This window comes from Pavona decussata, unplaced genomic scaffold (genome assembly GCF_977016875.1).
Source record: "Pavona decussata unplaced genomic scaffold, jaPavDecu1.1 SCAFFOLD_3, whole genome shotgun sequence".
Classification (NCBI taxonomy): domain Eukaryota; kingdom Metazoa; phylum Cnidaria; class Anthozoa; order Scleractinia; family Agariciidae; genus Pavona; species Pavona decussata.
Genome location: NW_028145427.1, coordinates 1,203,987 through 1,224,935, shown reverse-complemented (window position 1 = coordinate 1,224,935; position 20,949 = coordinate 1,203,987). Strand labels below are relative to the sequence as shown.

Genomic DNA, 20,949 nt, shown 5'->3' with positions numbered 1-20,949 from the left:
TGTTTATTTTGATTCAGAAAAACATTGCGCGACGCGGCATCAACGATCTCGTCTTAGTTCTCGCCTTGTCTCGTCTCGTCTGACGTTTTTCCCCGTTTTTGAATCACTCGCGGCGAAAGTTGTTTTCTCGAGGCATTTGTTTGCTGACCATGGGTATCAGCGTGCACAATGGGAATCATAGTGAAGCACGCTTGCGTAATTGAATTTGATTACACGAATTTACTAGTTACGTTATAAATGAAATTATATGATTTTGTGCTTCGTAGAATCAAAGATCACCATGTTCTCACTAGATGCTACTCTCCTTCGCGTCTCTCCAGGACCCTTGAACAGGCTACATGGTTCAACATTTCAGTGTTGATCAACAAATGTTTCAGCTCCTGTTCAACAAGTGTTTTTGTTATTGTTTTGCTAAGTTGAAGTGAACAGTGTGTCATTCCATTCAACAAGTTGCCACGTGTCGCTGACTTGTTGAACGGCGCTCACCAATCGTTTTCCTGTCTCACTCAAACTGGTGACACACGGTTCAACATCGTGCATCGTGTTGAGCAACAAATGTTGCACGATGTTGAACCGTGTGTCACCAGCTTAACGGGAAAGAGTTTACTCGGCGTTGGACGGGTCATGTTCGAGTCAGGCTCCGTTACTTCTGTTTTCTTTTTCCTTTTGTTTCGTTTTTGTCTTGATATGTGTGATTGTGGTTCTTGCTTTCATAATGATGTGACAACTGCTTTTCGAAGCGTTAACTGAACATGAACGACGGCAACGGCAACGACAACGCCACAAAACAGTATAGGTTAAATGAGCAGCTGAACAGATTCTATTCTATGTTATCCTGGCTGTCCTATGGACGCAACAAGATGGTGCTTGAGTCAGACAGGTAATACTTCATCAACGTCCGTTGTTTTAGTCGCGGAAATGGGATCTCTGCTTCAGGTGCATGCAACTACAGGTCTTTTTTAAGGACTGAAATTTAAAAACACTAGGGGATGTCGTATATTTTCCACAGCAGCAATAAAAAATTGTTGCAAACCTGAAAGTAAATTTTTTCGTTTACCACTAGCACTGTAGCCGTCATTATATAAAAGACAACAACAACCAGAATACATTAGAAGGAAGGAAAGAATAATGAAAATAAAAGTTGGAATGGACCTTGAACTCGGAATGGAACTCGAACTTGGCTCGACGTGACTTGAACTGACCTGGGCTTGAGCTTGACCCATCCAACGAGTAAACTCCGCGGGAAACCAGTCAACTGCTCAGTTTTCACAACACTGCCTTCGATAACAAGTTGTGCAAGTTTAAACATACCTCATTTTAGAGTTTATAATAATGAGATAGCTGGAGAGCTAATCTTAAAACGAAACAGCACAAAGGATACCTTTTTCATCGCGTGGACAATGACGGAGTGTGTTAGTTTGTCAGAGCAACAAGCCTTGCTTGGGAAGACTGAAAATCTACAGGGACATCATTACGATAGCCCATACTACAGTGGTGTAGGAATGAAAGACCAACCTCCTTACTCAAGTGATTCGGACACTACTTCGAGTGTAGGTGCGTTCAAATCGAGCTCCGTTCTTCGAGAGCCGAGTGATGATTTCTACCACCAAGGAATACCAATTTGGAGAGCAGTTTTGCTTGTGGTTAATTCAGCTCTGGGTGCCGGGATTTTGAACTTTCCCCAGGCTTACGCTCAATGTGGTGGTATCGGTACAGCTATTGTTATTCAAATGGTAGGGTTTTTTTGTGTTATGGTCACAGAGTGTTTATTTTTATTGGACTATTCTGTGGATAAAAGATCACGGTATAATGTACTATTTTCATACGGTCAACAAAGTGTTCACTTGTGAGATAAGCACAAGCATAAGCATAAGAAAAAATTTTTGTGGGAACGGCATGAAATAAGCGTGAGATAAGTATAAGCATAAGTGCAAGAAAAAAAAAACCATTCCTTGACGGAGCTTGTGCTTATCTCACGCTTGTGCTTATATCACAAGTTGAAGTGGGAACCGGCGTGAGGTAAGCACATCTTGAATCAGTTTTTAGATCTCCACCAACGTTTAACGTTACTGCGCTTACGTAAGCCTTTATTTTCTTGCGCTTGTTTCACATGTACATGTGGAAACGTTGCTTGTGCTTATCGCGCAAGTGGGAACCAGTCTTAAAACTCGTGTTTTGATTGGTGTAGCGGAGTTTGCGATCAGAGCTTGGGCGCACGAAGACGTCATCGAGTTGCGTGTCGTGACGTGACCGACGCACATGATCGGAGTCTGGAGTGCACTCAGTTTTGAAAACTGTTTTGGCGAGTAGCCGACAAACATGGGCAAAGTTTCGCAGGAACGCAAAACTGTCCGATGAAACATTTGACAAAGACCGTTGCACGTGACCCCAACAAGGTCAACAAAGCCAGAACTTTGTTGTGATGTGAAAAGGAAGGAATATTTTTCCAAACATGTCGCCGATAGAAATTCGACCAAATTCGGTAATGGCGAACAATCGATCACAAATCGCAGTGAAGCGACTTACATGCTGTAATATTTTGCGGTAAGAATTTCCTGCTGGAATAAAGGTTAGTTTTGAAAATATTTTTAGGAGAATTCTTTCAGATTATACTATAATTTAGAAGATCACAATTGTCTAAAAGTTTGCTGGAAAGTTTTTTACTGATCAGCCCAGTCAACGTCGATGCTCGCTCACAAAAAATGTGTTCAAATTTCTTAATGGTTGCAGGGTCCGAAATTAACTTTTTTAGGCAGGCGCCAAGTGGCGACTGAAATTTTTTTTTTTAGTCACCATAAGGAAAAATGTGGTCGCCAAAAAGCAGAAAAAAAAGTGTCAATAAAAATTTTTCCTTCGCAGCGAAACACAAACCAAAATTTTTGGTTGCCAGATGGAAAATTCGCGTTTGCGTTTGGGGCCGCAATGGCGATTTATACACCTACCACTGAAAAACCACGACGAATGAATCGATTGCCGGCTATATACGCAGTTTCATAAGAATGCTAAATGTTTTAAGTCAACTTTATACCTTCTCTCGTCTCTACCTTTTGGAGAAGAAATGTACCCAATTGAAAAACTGCCGGTTGGTTCTTTGCTCTATGTTCAAAACCGTAAACGATCTTTCCTTTCGCGTGCTGTCAAGACGATCGACGGATCGCCATGTTGTTCGCACCAGGCCACAACCGTGCAGTATTTCTCGTTCAAAAAACTCGAGCTGTGAAGCGCTGTGATAGATTTATATTGACAGGAAAATCGGTTTTATACTTCAAAAGCAGTGGAAAGGTAAAAACTAAGTGACCAATTGGCCGGGCGGTTTTGAATTTTATTTTTATCGATTTGGCTGAAAATCAAAGTTACTGTTTGTATAATGATCGTGGCATGAAATAGTTAATCGCCCGCTGGCGACTAGTTGTGAAATTCTGGTCGCCAGTGCAAAATTTTAAGTCGCATTGGCGACCAGGAAGGCGCAATTTCGGACCCTGGGTTGTTGAATTACGGTCGTTTCGCTAACGTCTTAGGTATGGAACCAACTACCCCTAAGTACTTTACCATTGTAGAGTATCCCTAGATATATGATTTTTTAAAATCAGCAATTTTGCCCACTGTTAAATATTTGGCAGAATTTTTTACTTTAACTATGTACCTATTTGCGTTCTTTAGTTTATAAGCTTATTTGTTTGTTTATTCATTCATTCATTCATTCATTCATTCATTCATTCATTCATTCATTCATTCATTCATTCATTCATTCATTCATTCATAATTTCATTCATTCATTCATTCATTCATTCCTTCCTTCCTTCCTTCCTTCCTTCCTTCCTTCCTTCCTTCCTTCCTTCCTTCCTTCCTTCCTTCATTCATTCATTCATTCATTATTTACTTATTTGTTCACGTTTTTGTCACTCAACCAGTGAGAGGTGGTCACTTACGAGAAGTGGTTACTATGAGAGAGTTGACAGTAGTGGACGAAGTTGTTTTTGAAAAAGTCTTTAAGTTTGGTGGTACGGGCAGCACCCCCTCTCCTTCCCACTAAATCTAAATAGCAAACCAAGTGCTTGACTGTCAAAGAACTTCAAACGCATTGCATGAATTAAAAACGTAGAACCAGTCATGTTTAATTTTTAGCAAATTTTTGCGCTTTTTCACATTGATAATTTATAAGCCCATTGACGTATCAAATGGTCAATAATGCACCACCTGAAGTGTCTTTATATTGATAAACCTCCTCCTTATTAGTATGTGGTGTTTTAGCAGCTGATAAAAAAACACTCCTCGTTACTATGCGGTGTTTTTCTCGAATGCTAATTTCCAATGTTTACAAAAGCATAATTTAAGGGCTGAGAGCATAACCGACCTATGTCGAATTTTAGGCCGTTTTTTTTTTCTTCTCGGATTTGTCTCAATTTTTGCATGTGAGCTTCGTTTCAGTCAACAAACATTGCCCTGTATTTTTTTTTGTTGATTTGCTCTTCGTTTTCGAGAAATATTAACGTATGCAAAAAACTCAGTTTTCCAAGCGGCCTCCTTTGGAGATCTTTTGTTGAACGAGAAACAAAAGAAACCTTTTGTTTTGTTATGAACTCTATTGATCCTCACTTTTCTACGAATGTTTTTGAAGCCGTTCAAGAAACTCGCAGCACGTGTTTTATCGGGTCTAAAACCACTCGTCTGTGCCTTGTGGTTTTAAACCCAATAAAACACTCCTGCTCTTTTTTTTAAACATTACATAGTGATGCTTAAATCCAATCAGTGGTCATGACAATCATCAGACTTCAGTTTCTAAGGATCTCACACTGATGAATGCTTTACACTGTAATTAATAGTTATGAACTCATCAATTTGTATTTTGCAGGGCTTACTAGTGTTTATCACTGGAGCATTCCTTATTCTGGCATATTGTGCTGATAAACATGGATCACAGAATTTTCAAAAAGTTATCCTAGGGGTTCTAGGACCAAGGGCATATGTTGTGACACAGATTTTTTTACTGTTGTACATTTTTGGGTCCACTATCGCTTACATGGTCGTGATTGGTGATCAGCTTGAAAGTGGTATGTATAAAAACCTTCTTCATCCTTGAGGATTTAAGGCTGCAAGGCATATTTTTGCACTCACTTAAGCCTAGCTGCCACACACTTGAGGAAAGAGCTGAGCAAACTGCTTTGCAAGGCGAATAGCTCAGCTGTTTTCTCAAGTGTGCAGTTGAGTTTTCGTAGCCAAATATCAAATATTAAACATGACAGATATTTTCCTTTCGGCCTTGCGAGGTAAAAAACTCATAAAAACTTAACCCTACATGTGAAACAGCTGCGCTAATCGCCCCACAAGGCAGTTTGCTCAACTCTTTCCTCAAGTGTGTGGCGGGCCTTATAAATTATTATAACATGGCACACATTCTCCCTATCTTATTCCTATTGGCATCATCATGATCTACATTTCTCAATATATGCACAGCCGTGCATCCATTAGATGACGTGTACAAATCAGACAAACTCAGATTTCCCTCACTTAGTTTTTACAAAGTTTCCCAGAAATGGACAAAAATAGCTAAGAACTACCCGCACAACACAAACATTGCAATGAATCAAAACCCTAGTTCAAACATTTAATTAACTTTGATTATTTTCAAAAGGTAGAAATATTTATATAGTTAGGTTGTATCTTTGATATAAATTATAGATCAGTCTGCCTTCTTAATAAGCAAATAGATTTATTCTTCCTTTTTGCCATCCTGGCCCGCCTAGATTAGCTATGCTACCTGCGGTGCCTGAAGAAACTGTAAATGTAATTAAAAAAAAAAAAGCACCCAATAAAGTTGAAGTTTTAAATTGAAATTGAAGGTGAATATAGTCCTCCCAATGAGAGACTTATTAACCCTAAAGTTAATAGTTTTTTTAACGTTAGAATTATCCAAGTTAGTCCATTACATAAGCCTTATTGACTTCCTCGGGCTACCTTACCTCGTAAATGTTTAATAATGTTAATGTTGTACTTGTGTGTGCGAGAAACAATCAATAAACTGACAAACTGATCATGACTGACTATTACTGACAAACATTTGAGAACTTAAACATTCTCTGGGCCTGCAAAATCATTTGTGTACATTTTCATTGACTTTAAACAAAATCAAAGAAGCAAATTTTCATTGACAATTTCCGATGAAACATTCTTGTTCAGACCATACCATTGTGGTGTGTTTGTAACCAGCCAAATTATTATAGAACCTTAAGTTTGTTTTTTCTGTACAGCACATTGGGAAAATTTTCTGCGCACTACTTTGATTGTTGTCACTATGTTATAAAAGAATAATATTGGTTCATGCTTTTAATATCAAGTTTGGGAAGTTTGGAGAGCACTCAAGAAGCTAGAGTTGCTCTCGGCTATGCCTAAAGCAACTCTTACGCTTCTCTCGTGCTCTCCAAACTAATTCCTGCGTGCATCCATAACTTGATATATGCATGCTAAGCATGAACCAATTCATTTCTTAAAATAAATTCACAACTAAATTCAAAATGCACAGGGTTACCCAACCTTTTGTGCATTTTAGCTCTTTCTGTTGTTATCGTTGGCACCGATTCGCTGAAGTTTTTGCATGTGGTCTTCAGTTCCTTCAGGAAATATTGGCTTCAGTTGATGTATAACAATCTGCTCTGTTTTGCCCTTCCTTTTGAGCTCATAATTTCAGGAAAGTTGCTCATAATCATGGGTAATTTTTATGGCTTCTTATGTAACCACTTATGAAACACAAGCTTTGGTAAGCCAGTGAGTTGCTTTGTACAAGATGCCACCTGCTTTCAAGAATGCTCCATTTGAATTAATCCAAGACTGTAATTTTTTTTTTTCAGCTGGATTAGCAATTGACTCACATCCTCATTGGTATTTAAGCCGGGAATTTCTCATGTGTCTGGTGTCTATTGTATTTCTTTTACCGCTGTGCCTGCCAAAGACGTTAAAAGTTCTTAGCTACTCAAGGTATATATGCCTATGTTTATTATGTTATCAGATAATTATTACAACTGTCATAACTCCAAGGGTTTCAATACATTTTGAGTTTCCTCAATCTTAATCTACATGTGTCTGCACCAGCAACAAACTTGTCTGAAACAGCTTACACCTTTGTCTGTTCTAGCTGTGAATTTCTTTGCAAGAAGTCAAGATTTATGTAGCCCTGAAAAAATTGATTCAAGAAAACAGCACAAAAAATGGTATAGTTTGATAGCCAGCTCTATAAGCTTTAATTTGATATAGGGGTTTAGGTATCTACAGTTTAAACTGGATACACTACATCGCTCGGATGCGAGACACGTCTAAAGATACACTTCTACATGTACACAGTAAAACTAATGATCATTAAGGTCGTGACTGTTCCTCTTTAAGAAGCTGTTGTACTGATTCCTGTCTAGTACATGGAGAATTTTGCAAGATTGCTTGTAAAAAAAATATAGGATTTTTGCTAATTGTTGTGAAAATGTTTGTTGTGGGGTTCTAGACATCTATTCTTATATCTATTACACAAACGTTTGAAAGAGGTGTGGAAAATAAATAATTCTCAATTGAATTTTTAAAATTCAATTAACCAATAAATTTATTTTATATGCTTGACTGTGTAATACGTCATGTCGTCCATATATTACCGCAGTATACCATATCAGAGCTAAAATTTCTTGCAAGTTTTTTGTCCCTTAATTTCACATCCAGATCAACTTTTTTATTACTCAAGTACTGTTTATCTATTCTTGAGGATCCTTTCCAGTTTCATTTGAAATTTGAGCTCCTAGGACTTTGTACATGGTGCTGCATGAGAACCCGTACGAAAATGTCTGACCAAACGGGAGCATGAATTCGGCCAGACATTTCAACATGACACGGGCATAACATTGACCGAACACGAGCAGAACGGGACACAGCGGTAAAGAACCTAACTGGAACAAGACACCTAACCTAAAACGAGCGGGAATTAGCGAGACACGAGCAGGGCACGAAAAATCGTAAACAACCAGAAAACGAGCATGACACGAGCCTGACATTAGCCGGACAACGTAAATAATCTGTGATGTAATCGGCAAAAATATATCCGGCCTTACTCCAACCTGAATACGGCCGTACAACGCATATAAACACATAGAAATAACGATTAAATGTTTTATTGATAGATTCATGGAATAAAACTGATACAATAAAAATAAGTTTTTACTATATCCATACAGTGTTAAATCTACATACACAATCTCAAAGAAATTAACAAATTTGCGGCGATAATTTCTTATTTTCTTGCATGTGTCAAACTAATTAAAAAATATACACATTCATTGCACTAATTGAAGGAAACTTACTAATGTACTTATAATTTGCTCAACTTATCCTCGAAAGATTAAATACGACAAAGCAAATGTTCCTTAATAAATATGTACGCTGAATAGACAGGAGATAGATCACTTAGCTGCACGCCGCCTCAGTTTTGTGCGTAAATGATCTGGGAGTTGAGCTGCTCCTTGACATTTTCGATGCGATGAGAAGCCAGTCGTAATCTGCAAAATAACAAGTGCAAAAGTCTGTGATGCTGCAGTTGTTCTAAATATCCATTCAGATAACAAAAAAGCTATGCTATCAATATAAAAATGAAAGCGCCGCGAGTTAAATTGCAAGCGTTTGTGTGCAACAAGATGCCTGCTTTACTGGCATTACGCGTGATGCTGGGGCTGATTCATTTTTTCCAACTGTATGCTTCGCCGATTGATAAAACTATCCTTGCTAATGGAATAGTTTGAGTCACGACGATCGCGTTACGTTGTTTTCCTTGTGTTACGCGACTCAGACTTTCACCGGAAATGTGTGGAATTCCATTACGATAACGTAAGCTTCTCAATGACCTCTTTTTAGTCTCGCGTCGTGGTCAAGGACTGTCAAACAAAGCACGATTCCTTCGCCATGAACTCACCAATTTCTACCGTTTTAAATGTCGAGTGCTTCTTAGAAGTTATTCTTTCGATTTGCAGCTTCAAAATGGTGAAATTGCCGTTTGAAAACGGCACACTTGAGTCCAGAACATGTTATAAACAATATGGCCCCAAATTTAATCCGTTTTTAATAAATAGATCAAATGATGCGTTGACGTCACACAGGTAGGGGTGAGTGGGTCCCCTCCCTCGCGATGTAAGCGACAAGAATGGATTTTGATTGGCCTGCTTCTGTTGAAGACAATCAGAACAATACACCCCGAGTAGGAGAGGGGTGAGTTTAATGAATAAATTAATATACCGATTTGTGGCTACGAGGAAAAAGAAATCGTCCCGTTTTTAGACACGGTATGCCCCCTCAGGGCATCCCGCGTAATTAATGTACCGATTTGTAGCTACTACGAAGAAAAAAAACAAGATGCCTGCTACACTGGCACGCGTGATGCTGGGGCTGATTCATTTATTCCAACTGTATGCTTTGCCGATTGATAAGACTATCCTTGCTAGTGGAATAGTTTAAGTCACGACGATCGCGTTACGTTGTTTCCCTTGCGTTACGCGACTCAGACTATCACCGGAAATTTTAGCCTCCCACGCAGACGTTCTTAGGGCAGGAACGCGTGACGAACCCCCAAGAACGTCTGCGTGGGAGGCTACGGAAAATTTGTGAAATTCCATTACGATAACGTAAGCTTCTCAATGACCTCTTTTCAGTCTCGCGTCGTGGTCTAAGACTGTCAAACAAAGCACGATTCCTTCGCCAGGAACTCACTAATTTCCACCGTTTTACGTGTCGGGTGCTTCTTAGAAGTTATTCTTTCGATTTACCGCTTCAAAATGGTGAAATTTCCGTTTGAAAACGGCACACTTGAGTCCAGAACATGTTAAAACAATATGGCGCGACTATTTAATCCGTCATTAATAAATATATCAAATGATGCATTGACGTCACACAGGTAGGGGTGAGTGGTTCCCCTCCCTCACGATATAAGCGACAAGAATGGATTTTGATTGGCCTGCCTTTGTTGAAGACAATCAGAACAATACATCCCGAGTAGGAGAGGGGAGAGTTTAATGAATAAATTAATGTACCGATTTGTAGCTACTACGAAGAAAAAAAAAAAGAAATCGACCCGTTTTAAGACACGGTATGCCCCCTCAGGGCATCCCGCGTAATTAGTGCAAAGCCCGATCGCCCCAGCGAAGAGTATAATCTCTCACACGCGTTGCGTGAGCCGGACCTTTCGAAGAGCGATCTTGGGGGAGAGGCAGAGAATGTTGTGGTTTGCGAATATTAAATCAAGTTTATTCAGTTCCAAAAACATGATGAAAGTGCAAACTCGCCTTTTGTGTGTTTTGGTGTGAGTTCAGTCTAATTATTTTGCAGGGCATAGAGCCTGATTCTCAGATGGTCCGAGGTCACCGGCCGGCCGGTCATACTTTATAACATTTCAAAACACTACTGAATTTTTCGTCGGATAAAAGACGGACGATTTCAATTAATGTAAATCGTAATTGATAAAGCTTTCTAAATTTTAACTCGACCTCTCCTCGTTTTGGCAGCTGAAATTTACCGAACATGGAATTTAGCCATTGGAACAGTTCGGTTACCCTGCGAGCAGAGTCTCCTTCGAAAAAAAAAAAAAATTCGAGTCTAAAGGACTGACATTTATTTTATAACAAGATAATGTAGCTTACCTATCCCCTAAACCTTTGGGATGGTTGCTAAGAACCTCTTCTTGCTTCCATTTTCCTCAGGCTGCAGATGTATTCGACATATATCTCGCTTGCTTTCAGATCCTCGCAATTTACATTTACATGTAAAATGCTGTATACACTTTTGTCTGAATCAAAATAAAGGCATGCGAACAGCGACATTCTAAAACTTTGTTAAATCCTTGAAGAGATCTTAAAAACACTGAGGAAGAAGCGATCACTGCTAACTTAACAAGCCTAAAAGAAAGACGGTAACTGCAATTGCACTATTTCGCGCGCGCACATTGAAAATACGGTTAACACTCCAAGCGCCAAAAATTAGTAACTGTAACCGTCAAGTGATCTCGAAGCTAACCAATCAAAAATGAATTTAAACAATGAGATACTTATCTGCAACATGTATGGCATTTGATTGATACAACCGCGTGCTAGGAATCAAAACAACGCATCGCCGTACGTGCAGTGTGTGACGTACGTTGATCTTGGAATCCAGCGAAACGACTTCAGCTGGCGGAATGACCTGATTTTCAAAACATTTGTCAAGAACGAACTCGGCTTTTTTTTTCAGCGTCGTGCATGAATGGGGTCAAGTTTGGGATTTCCAAATTTTGCGGTCCGTCGAGCAGCGTGATGACCGTAATACCATATGCAGGTGTGTTTATAAACAACGCTGTTCGTGCTTTATTTATATTCCTTGACACTGTAACAGCTAGTCTTAACATTGTCTTTGCGATCAATTTCATTGAAAAGAAACCAAACGTACCTTGTCTGGCTCTTTCCAATCTCGTGTCAGGCTCTTATCAGGCCCGTGCCTAGCTACTTATTAAAGTTATTAAATTTGGAAAAGTAATTTGAGGTTGTTTGGCTCTTGTTCTGTTCCAGTGAGTGTCTTGTCCGGCTGCCGTGACCCAGACACGAGCGTAACATTTGTCTGGCTTATTAGCTTGGAGCCAGACATTTTTTTTGCCCGGTTCTTGTATTGCTGATGTTTGGTTCTATCAACGGTATTCCCGCCGAAGTCAGGCCGGATTCCGCCTCTGTCAGGTCCGAAATTTTCGTACGGGAACAGCTCGCACTGTGGCTGTTGTACTGGTAATATAAGAAGTTTTTAGGTACAACATTTTGTTTATATGAAAGAGATATAATTACTTTATGTTATGTTTAATTAGTCCTGGTTGATAAAATAATGATAGCATGATTTTTGTTCAGTTAGTTACTAATAATTAGTAACTGACTGAAAAAAAAAACATCATTCTATCATTATTTTATTAACCAGGATTATTAAAACATAACATAATAAGGCATGTTTGGAAAAAAGAAAATCTGAGTTCCTGGAGACTCGCAGAGCTGTCACTGACGGAAAAATACGTCCGTCATTTTGTTATTTCTACATTTAGTATGTAGAAGTTAGTATGCAGTCAATTCTTGCCTTGCGGACACCTCGCTTTAACTGACATCCCAATAATATGGACGCAGCAGCTAAATCCCTGACAAAAATAAATTACGGATATTTGACTGAAAAAAAAATCAGGCTATTACGGACACTAACTCGTGGTCCGAATGGTGTCTGCAATAAAGGGAGTTGACTGTAATTAGTAATTTACTTACAACCATTATATTTTTCAGTGCACTTGGAACAATTGGAGCTATTTTTGTTTGTGCAGTTACTACTGTAAAGTATATTGAGGGAAAATATACAGTTAAACCGGAATTTTTCCAGTAAGTGTTAACATGTATAGTAAATAACTCAAGCCACTTAATTGTTGAATGACAGACCTTATGTTAGTGACAAGAACAAAGACGAGCCTGGTAAAGGATGAAAGATCAAACACTGCAACTGTCGTGCCACTTATACTAGTGTTACCTTTAGCAAGAAAGAGTGAAGTAACAGAGTTCATTTTTTTGTGCACCGAGTCTACACAGGGCCGTTAAAATAAATAAAAAATACATCACTTTAATTTACTTAGTGTCAATGTATTAAGCGCAGAGCACTAGTCCGGGACACATTCCAGATTAAATTGGAATTTAGAAGTCTGTGTTGGTTTTTGAGGAAAGGGGAAAATTGGAGTAAATCAAACCCATATTAAGCCACATTGGTGGGAGGCGAGTGCTCTCACCACTGTGCCATCCCTCCAATCTTATTTAATTGAAGACCATTTATTTATTAACAGCAATAATATTTTATTGCAAGATTGCTATAGGTGCGGTTCCAGAAAATATTCATACTCCACCCATGGAAAATTTTTATTTTGCACCCTCCTTCCCCCTGGAAAATTCCAGTTCAGCTTTGACATACTTTGCTTCAAAATTTTGACTTTTAAGACCCACCTCCCCCTAGGAATTTCTAATGACCTTCCATGGGCCAGGGTAGGTATGGATTTTTTCTGGAACTACGCAAAAAATAAAATGATATGTTCCCATTGTTGTCGCAAATGTGTAGAGTGGATGTAAATGTAGATGTTTTGTGTAATTACATTTTTATGCAACAATGTCATAAATTTTGACCTTTTTTATAGAGTGAAGTTACCTTGGACAAAGGCCTTCACTGCTGTTCCAATTATCTGCTTTGGTTTTCAGGTTTGCACAATCAATGCATTTAAATTTGTGTTTTGGAAAGTACCATAATAATAGATTTTGTAAGTAATGGCAGCAGCATCTAGCAGCATAAGAATGACAGCTCTCACTCAGTTCAAATTGTACGTCCATGGTGAAGTGAGGAATCATTTAAAGATCAAATATGCTTGCTTATTCTTACTTTTTCATTTTAATTTTCATTACTTGATGTTAATTTTGTTGGCATCAGTTAGCACATAATGCTTTCTAAAATGTGAGTCACTGAGATTAATCATACCCTCAAAAACTTATTAGAGGGGGAGATGGGGTTAATTTTAAATCAAAATTTAGTAGTAGGAGGACAACTGGTTCATAATTTAAGTTTTCAGACCCGAGGCTTATTAAGGAGGTGGACTTAAAAATAATGGCTTCCAGGGACTAACACCATACTTAATATCTGGTTTTTATTTAAATTACTTTTATGTTGCCTGGTCAGTAATGTTGTCTGTGTCTTACCTTTGCAGTGTCATGTGCCCGCTGTAGCAATATATGCAGAATTAAGGAAACCAAGCGTACCCAGATTTGGAATTGTTGTTGTGATAGCAATGGCAATTTGCTCTACTGCTTATGCCATCACAGCTTCTTTTGGCTACCTAACATTTGGCACAACTGTCAAAAGTGATGTGCTGTTAAGTTACGATCCTGATGATGTTTTGGTGAATATTGCAAGAGTGGTGATAACAATAATAGTATTGTCCACCTCGGCGGTGAATCTTTTTTGTGGAAGGTAAATTTTTGAAACTGTAAAGCATTTAAAAAAATTTATCGGTTTTAATTGGGTAAAACAGGGAATATTGCTTCAAGAGGTTGTTGGAAAACTGCACTGACTGAAAATTTGGTCAAAGTCTTGCTCCAGACTATAGTGCAGTTCCAAATATATATCTTAGTTTTGAAACTAAGTGAAGTGAAGCAAAACATGATCATCATGATTTCATTTTGTTTGGTTGTCTGTATGAATGTAGGTGATTATAGCTATCAACAAAACCATTAGGCTCTCCCATCTTCATTTGTTCATAATTTACATAAATTATATAGTTACTCTTTTTGAATTTGTTAACTGCAAAATACACGTACAAAATTCAGTCATGTTACTTTACAATTCACACACAGTTATTACAATAATATATTATGGCTTTGAACTGATAATATTATGTTATGATCATTATATAATTTGGGAAGAAAACTTTTCTTGTATTTCTAGTGTGTTAAGTTTTCTACTTTGTACTTGAATGAGAATTTGTTAATAAAAACTGGAAGGAGGAGGGCTTTGCTTTCATCCTGCAAGTATAGATATGGTATCTCATAAATAGGATTGTGTAGTTAAAGTTCTTTAAGGTGATTCCGCTGAAAGAGAAGGAGTATTTAAAATTGTCTAAGACTTGGTCCAGTTCATGACTATGTTATGAGCATTACAAAAATGCAATGAAAAGTGGGGGTCACCGTGCTCGTTTTTGTGCAACCTGGATGGCTATTATAGTAAATAGATGACCCCCGAGGTTTATATTAGGAACGCTAGTAATCAGAAAAGGGAACTATCATTTCTAGAAAAATTAATTTTTTTGCATTAAAATATCGAAGCAGTTCAACAAAATTTACTTTAATCTTACACAACAAACTGTTTTCATTGAACTGGAATTAAGATTATGAAAGAAATTAAAGATTTTGCTGCGTGTGCACGTAAGCAGCACTACCTAAATACGTGCTTTTTAAAGCATTCAAATAAAAATATCTCAAAGTAGAGTATTAAACTTTTCTTTAAATCGCGATATATAGTGGTTAACCGTATGACATTTAAATTGATGCATTAAAAAATGGGGGTCACCGTGCTCGTTTAGAAGAAAAGGACCATTTATTTTCCAGCCGAGCTTAACCTCAAGGAAATTTCGTAACGTTCTGCGTGCGCGCGCTCGTGCGCGCGATAAATGACGCGAAAAATTATGCGCAGCAAGGATGCGCAATGCAATTCAATGGAATCACCTTAAAACACATTCTCGTACCCAGAGCCTTCGTTACCCTTGTCCAGCGGAACGGGAAACGGACGCTCTGGCAGAATCCAAAACCGGAACCACCAAATCCTGGTTCCGGTTTGATTGCGCCTGCGTGAGGTTCGATGGAAAAAGAAAATGGCGGCTGGTGTTGATCACTTTCATTGTGCTTTAGAGTTCGCTTTGGAGAAGTTGGGCAAAGCTGAGCTTTCTCTGAAAGAAGCGCAGTATGAAGCTTTAAAAAGTGTCGTGTTTGAAGGAAAGGATACCATTTGTATACTTCCTACAGGATATGGGAAATCACTCTTCCATCGCATTTATTTGACTATTTTCTGTCAAGTGAAGAAGATTCTTCATCGATTATCTTGGTATTGCCCCTGAATGCGTTGATGCAAGATCAAATAAATAGGCTCAGAGGACACTTAAATGTTCGGATTCTCAAGGATCATCGTAACTATTTTAAACAAAGACCGGAATGTTGGCTAATATAATAAAAGCGCAATCCATAACACAAGCGAGTCATGAAATAAAGGTTGTTATCAATTGGATTGGACAACAGAATGAAGAGATAAGTAACAAAATGACTTTCACGATAACCAACATTGATTATTTCTCTCCGTCGTTCGAATAAATGATTTCTTTCATATATGGTCATATATTCTCGTATCACCAGAATGAAGAGAATACAAAACTCATTGGATACAGTTCCTGCTTGGTAGTACATCTTATAACTGGTTATTTACCTGAGCCAACTGGGACGTGCTGTTTTGAAAGTTCTAATAACTTCATCGATTGGCATAAATATATTTCTTTTCCAGTGCGGCCTCTTTCCACAGCTGCTTCAGAGTGACCCGAAACAACCTCCGGGTGGTGCAAAAATTACTTTTATGCTGAACCTGGCACAATGAACAGGGCAGACAGCCATCTCCGATAAATTCGTTAACTTTTAAAAAAACGCATTCTTGCCAAAATCAATTCTACTTCTGTTTCAACTCCGGAAAATTTCAAGGACTTATTGTGATGCTTTGTATGCTTGTTACACTGCTTCGGAGTGGTTTGACGGAAGTTGAGAAGCTAGTGCATTCGTCTCCGCATCAAATCCCCGCGCAAATCCCACCGACAATAGTAAAAAAACATTGTTGTTCTGTATGTCTGTGAACTTGCCCAACAATCAACTCGGTTTTAGATGTAATGTTTGAGAGATATGGACAAGTAGATTTGTTTATTTAGAGAACAATGCAATATTTGCTTCTCGTGGGAACAGTTACTTCTGATTGGCTATCGAAGGATTATAAAGTTTCTCATCCTTAATAGAATTAATTTTAATTGTTCCAGGTTGTATTGCTATCAAGTTGTTATTTTCTATTTCTTCAGCAAGTTAACCGGGAAATCTGGAACATCGTTAAGTAACATATTTTAAAATATGAATTTGTTATTGTAGCCAAGTCGCTCGTGCGTGACACAGATTAGGGAGCGAGTGAGATTTAATTTTATCTTTTGTTTGTTGTGGTGTTGGTTGGTTTATTGTACCCGTGTAGAGAAAACAATATTTAACATCAATGTATTTTTTAAAACGTTTTAAGCGTTGAAAATAGTTTAAAGCCTTTATTAGACAAACTTTGGCCGAGGAGAGGAGTTAATTTATTCTATTATGCCATGTTATGTAGAGTTGTAGATTTCAATGACGCTGAATTGTAATTTTCTCAAACTTTGATCGGCGTTCGTGCAAACGTTCTTCTAGATCCTAAAGATTAAAAACCATACACCTAAAATTCAATGACTGTACTGTCTTTTGTCAAAGTATAAGTTGATTTGAGTCACTACCGGTCAGCTTTTTTTCTCGCTGAATTTGGATTATTTTGGACTTTTGCGTGATAGAGAAAAGTGTTTCTACTTCATCCGAGCTCAGTTGCGTCTCAGTTCGCTCACAAACGAGCACAGATGAAAATAAGTACTTTGTTTTGACTGAGGAAGAATCAATGTATTGAATTGTACTAATGAAAGATTCACAGCTATGTAAATGTCTGTGCAGCGAGAAGCTGGAAAGTGTAAAATTTCGGGTTCTCGCATGGTGAAATGCGAGCTTCGGGTAGAGTGACCGTTTTTCGCTTTTTTGTTTTTTGGGTTTTTTTTGCCGTTATATAGAATATTTCAAAAACCTAACCTTATATCCTTTACATACTTACCTAGTTAAGGCCTTCAAACTAACAAAGTATGCGCGAAATCGATTTTTTTAACCGTGGCCACGATTTCTTTGATTTTTACTGACATTTACTCTTACCCGGTAAGCGCTATTAAAATTCCGTCTGATTTTGCTTTTACTCCGTATATATAAATGCGGTGGTTGTCAACGGCATTACAACAACGATAGCGATTTTCTTTTCTTTTTTTTTCGCAACTTTCGTGGAAGTCGTGTCGGGAGTCGTAAACTCCGCTATTGCCTCATATTTCAATTTCGCGCCGAAAAATAGCTTCCTGTCCGTGAAATAGTCATGCTTTTACCAGCCAATCAAAGGTGGCCTCATTTGGATTAGCCCAGAGGTCCGCGTTCTTGGTGCTGACCAAAAGAAAAGCGGGCTCTGGGGACGAGATTGCTTAAAACATGAGTTTCATATGGACCAGCTAAAATGCCGAAAAGCTTTTCTTTGACTGTTGGGGTAACTTGGTGTGAATGTAATTTGCTGCAAATATCACTACAACACCATTTTAAAATTAATTAAATTTTAATTTTTTTGTTTACCTGTTGAAACCAATGACCAGTGACATTGGGGGAGGGGTGGGGGATAATTGAAGTCTCTCTGATCTCCTAACCTTTACCCCATTCCCCTTTGATGGGTGGAGTGAGGGAAAGGCCCCCTCAAGTAACCCTCCAAGTTTTAGCCTTTATTTTTACACTCTGCGGACGCTAAAATCCTGGTTAACTTTCTATTTTAGGAGTTGTGTAGAGAGTTTCTATCTAGCATTCTTCAGAATGCCTCCTGCACTAGCTGAAAAAAATGAAAGAAGACGGCGTATCATACAGACTCTGGTGTGGTTTGGACTGTCTCTTGTTGTGGCAGTGTTTGTTAAAGACATAGGATATGCTGTAGCACTCATTGGAGGATTTGCTGCATTGCTTATCTTTTTCTATCCAGGTTGGTGAAGAAACTATGCAAAGTTGTATAATATTTGAAATAATTCAATGAGGAGAGATTGTTCAGTCTATAAATGAATGCATACCACACAATCAAGTTGAAAGGTTCAAATCTGATCATTTTCCATCATAAGATCAATAGCTTTGTTGCTTGCTGGTAGTGCAAACCCAGTTGAACCAGACACAGACATTACCATAGGTATTAGAAGTTACAGCTATAGCCATGTACTAGTATGGTCTTGTTTTCACTTGCCTGACGCTGGTCGGTGTTTGGTAGAATTTGGAATGATTCAAATGTCGCCTTTCCTGGGCCCAGTTGTTCAAAGCCTGATTAAGCTTATCGTAGGGTAATGAGAACCTTAATTCGAGTTTAGTTACCAGTCAGTTAAGATTTTTCCAAAAGATTTTTGTCCCTCACTTTTCGACAAAGACTTTTCTTTACCCAGAGCTTAAAATTAGCTCCTAGAAACATTTTTAATGAGCGAGCTGAAAACCTTGGTTAACTTTTAATTCTGGGGTTAGCATTAATCAGCTTTCAGAAAACTGGGCCCTGGAACTTAGGTTTGCATCAACTTCCGAATTCTTTCTTACTCTTGGAATCTTTTGTTTGCATCATATTCTACATAATTTTATAATAGGGAGCTTCTTAAGCAAAGACGCCGGCAACGGCAACGACAACGCCGCAAAACAATAGGTTTAATGAGCAAAAACAATTACTCTGCACGTGCGTTTTACATTTTGGTACCTTTTTTTGCCGTCCTCTGCAAAACAACAACGTGAAATGACCACATTTAAAGTTTTGTGGAGAACGTCAACGGAAGCCGGTGAATTTTTTATTTTCTTTCTTAAGTTGTTCGCCACTGCTACTAATTTGGTTCCTGGATAGTTCGCCATTTTTGTAAAAGTTGAGCGAGTTGAAATAGCACAAATAAAATATATATTTTTGGGTGACGTTTTCGTTGCCGTTGCCGTCGTCGTTGCTTAAGCTCCCTAATTTTTATAGGGTCGAGTTACACTGACCATTTTCAGTTTCTTGAATTTTTAAGGACAGTGCCTTCTAATACAGAGGTATTCTTGCCCCTGACCAGTTTATGACTGTGTGGGAAAGCAGGTCTTAGCAATGGGTTTTGAAATCCAAAAAGAAAATTGGGAGTAACCACGCATTCTTTGTTTTTGTTTTTAGAGACAATTAGGCAAGAATAATAATTATTGCAAAAAGCTAAAATAATACAAAACAATGTATGGAAGTTTTTCCAAATTGAAGCTTAATTATCACTAAAAAAAAATGCCTGGTCGACCCAATTTTCTTTCTAGATTTCCGTAACATTTACTACGATCTTCTTTTCAAGTGCAGTCACAAACCATCCCAAATAAATCAGCGTTTCTCAGACCTTCCTGAGATGTGCAGAACTTTGTGCAGTAGCAAAAAGAGGCATTGTCCTTAACCACAAAGAAGTATGACAATCCTTCCTATCAGCACCACTTTACTATAAGGGATTGTCTCCACCCTCTGCTCCCCCAGCAAAATTATGGTAATCATGGCTTTCAGTGATGTTTCATGTTTCCAAGGTGGAGACTGAAAGGCCTTTTTTTGGCTATGGTTGTTCACTCTGCAAAGTACATGTAAGGTTCACTATTAAATTAATATTTAATTGTTGTTTCATTTTAGGAATTTGTCTTGTACAAGAGATGCTCCAGTATTCAGTTTTAACTGTCACAAGAAAGTTGCTGATTGCTCTTGGTCTCTTTTACGTGGTCCTTGGAGTGTTCATATTTGCAGACTCAGAAGTGTTAGCAATAATGAAAGACATTACAGGAAAGGGGTTGTAATAGGCAGTCAGAAACAAAACTACAAAGATTTCCATCAACCTTCTGGTGAATTGTACATACACTCCCGTATTGTGTTGGTGCACCTGCAGTAGTTGACTAAGATCTGTTTAATCATAAAGATGATGAAAACCACAGAAAATTAAGTATAGTGTGCACAGATTTTCTCATTGAAAATTTCAACGCTTTATTCTCATAAGTATAATGGTAACAACAAGATGCATCTGCGAATAGCAATTGTGTCAAATGCACACCAACTGTTAATATCTGAGTGTTATTTTGTAATTATAACATGGACAAAATATTTTCCAACAGTCTCCTTAATTAATAGAGAGTGTAGGCAAGACTGTTGCCTAAGAAGAATTTCGAGGAGCCCATATGGCTAAAAGCCGAGACGTTAGGAGCCCAACGTGTTAGTTGCTCATGTAAAAAAATTTTAGCCGCCCAGAGCAATTTAATGAGCGCCCCAGGCTACCAGTCTCCTGATAGGCAATGCAAAAGCCTTCAAACCTATCAAATACAATGTTGTTATTACAGGAAAGCATTTCGTAAAATAATGAGGCTTTCTATGTGCCTATGGGCTGTGCTAGGTTTGCAATTGGGTATTGTTGTAAAATGTACAGCCACCATCTTTTTCTGTATGGTGGATTATTATATTCTAAGGGACTTTAAAAAATCTCTATAAATTTTCAGCATAATTATGAACATTGTACAGTAC

General features: G+C 38.2%; 2 protein-coding genes across 2 annotated transcripts in view; both read left to right on the top strand.

Moving 5' to 3' along the window:
- LOC146489777 (protein arginine N-methyltransferase 7-like) overlaps positions 1-20,949 on the top strand; it is a 113,828-nt gene that overhangs the window by 47,007 nt on the left and 45,872 nt on the right. The window lies entirely within an intron of this gene.
- Positions 1,027-20,393, top strand: LOC146489782 (sodium-coupled neutral amino acid transporter 7-like). Its single transcript, XM_085100259.1, has 8 exons — positions 1,027-1,733; positions 4,853-5,051; positions 6,846-6,972; positions 12,300-12,392; positions 13,190-13,250; positions 13,751-14,013; positions 18,206-18,405; positions 20,074-20,393. Exons 1-8 carry the CDS (start codon positions 1,401-1,403, stop codon positions 20,232-20,234), a joined length of 1,437 nt encoding a protein of 478 aa, XP_084956385.1. The 5' UTR covers positions 1,027-1,400; the 3' UTR covers positions 20,235-20,393.

What these genes read in the sequence shown, in the direction of transcription:
- LOC146489782 (XM_085100259.1), top strand. Translation starts at nt 1,401, where the DNA reads ATGACGGAGTGTGTTAGTTTGTCAGAGCAACAAGCCTTGCTTGGGAAG. An exon ending in TGGTGATCAGCTTGAAAGTG is followed by an intron (nt 5,052 to 6,845) that starts GTATGTATAAAA and finishes TTTTTTTTTCAG; the next exon opens with CTGGATTAGCAATTGACTCA. An exon ending in GTGAATCTTTTTTGTGGAAG is followed by an intron (nt 14,014 to 18,205) that starts GTAAATTTTTGA and finishes TTTCTATTTTAG; the next exon opens with GAGTTGTGTAGAGAGTTTCT.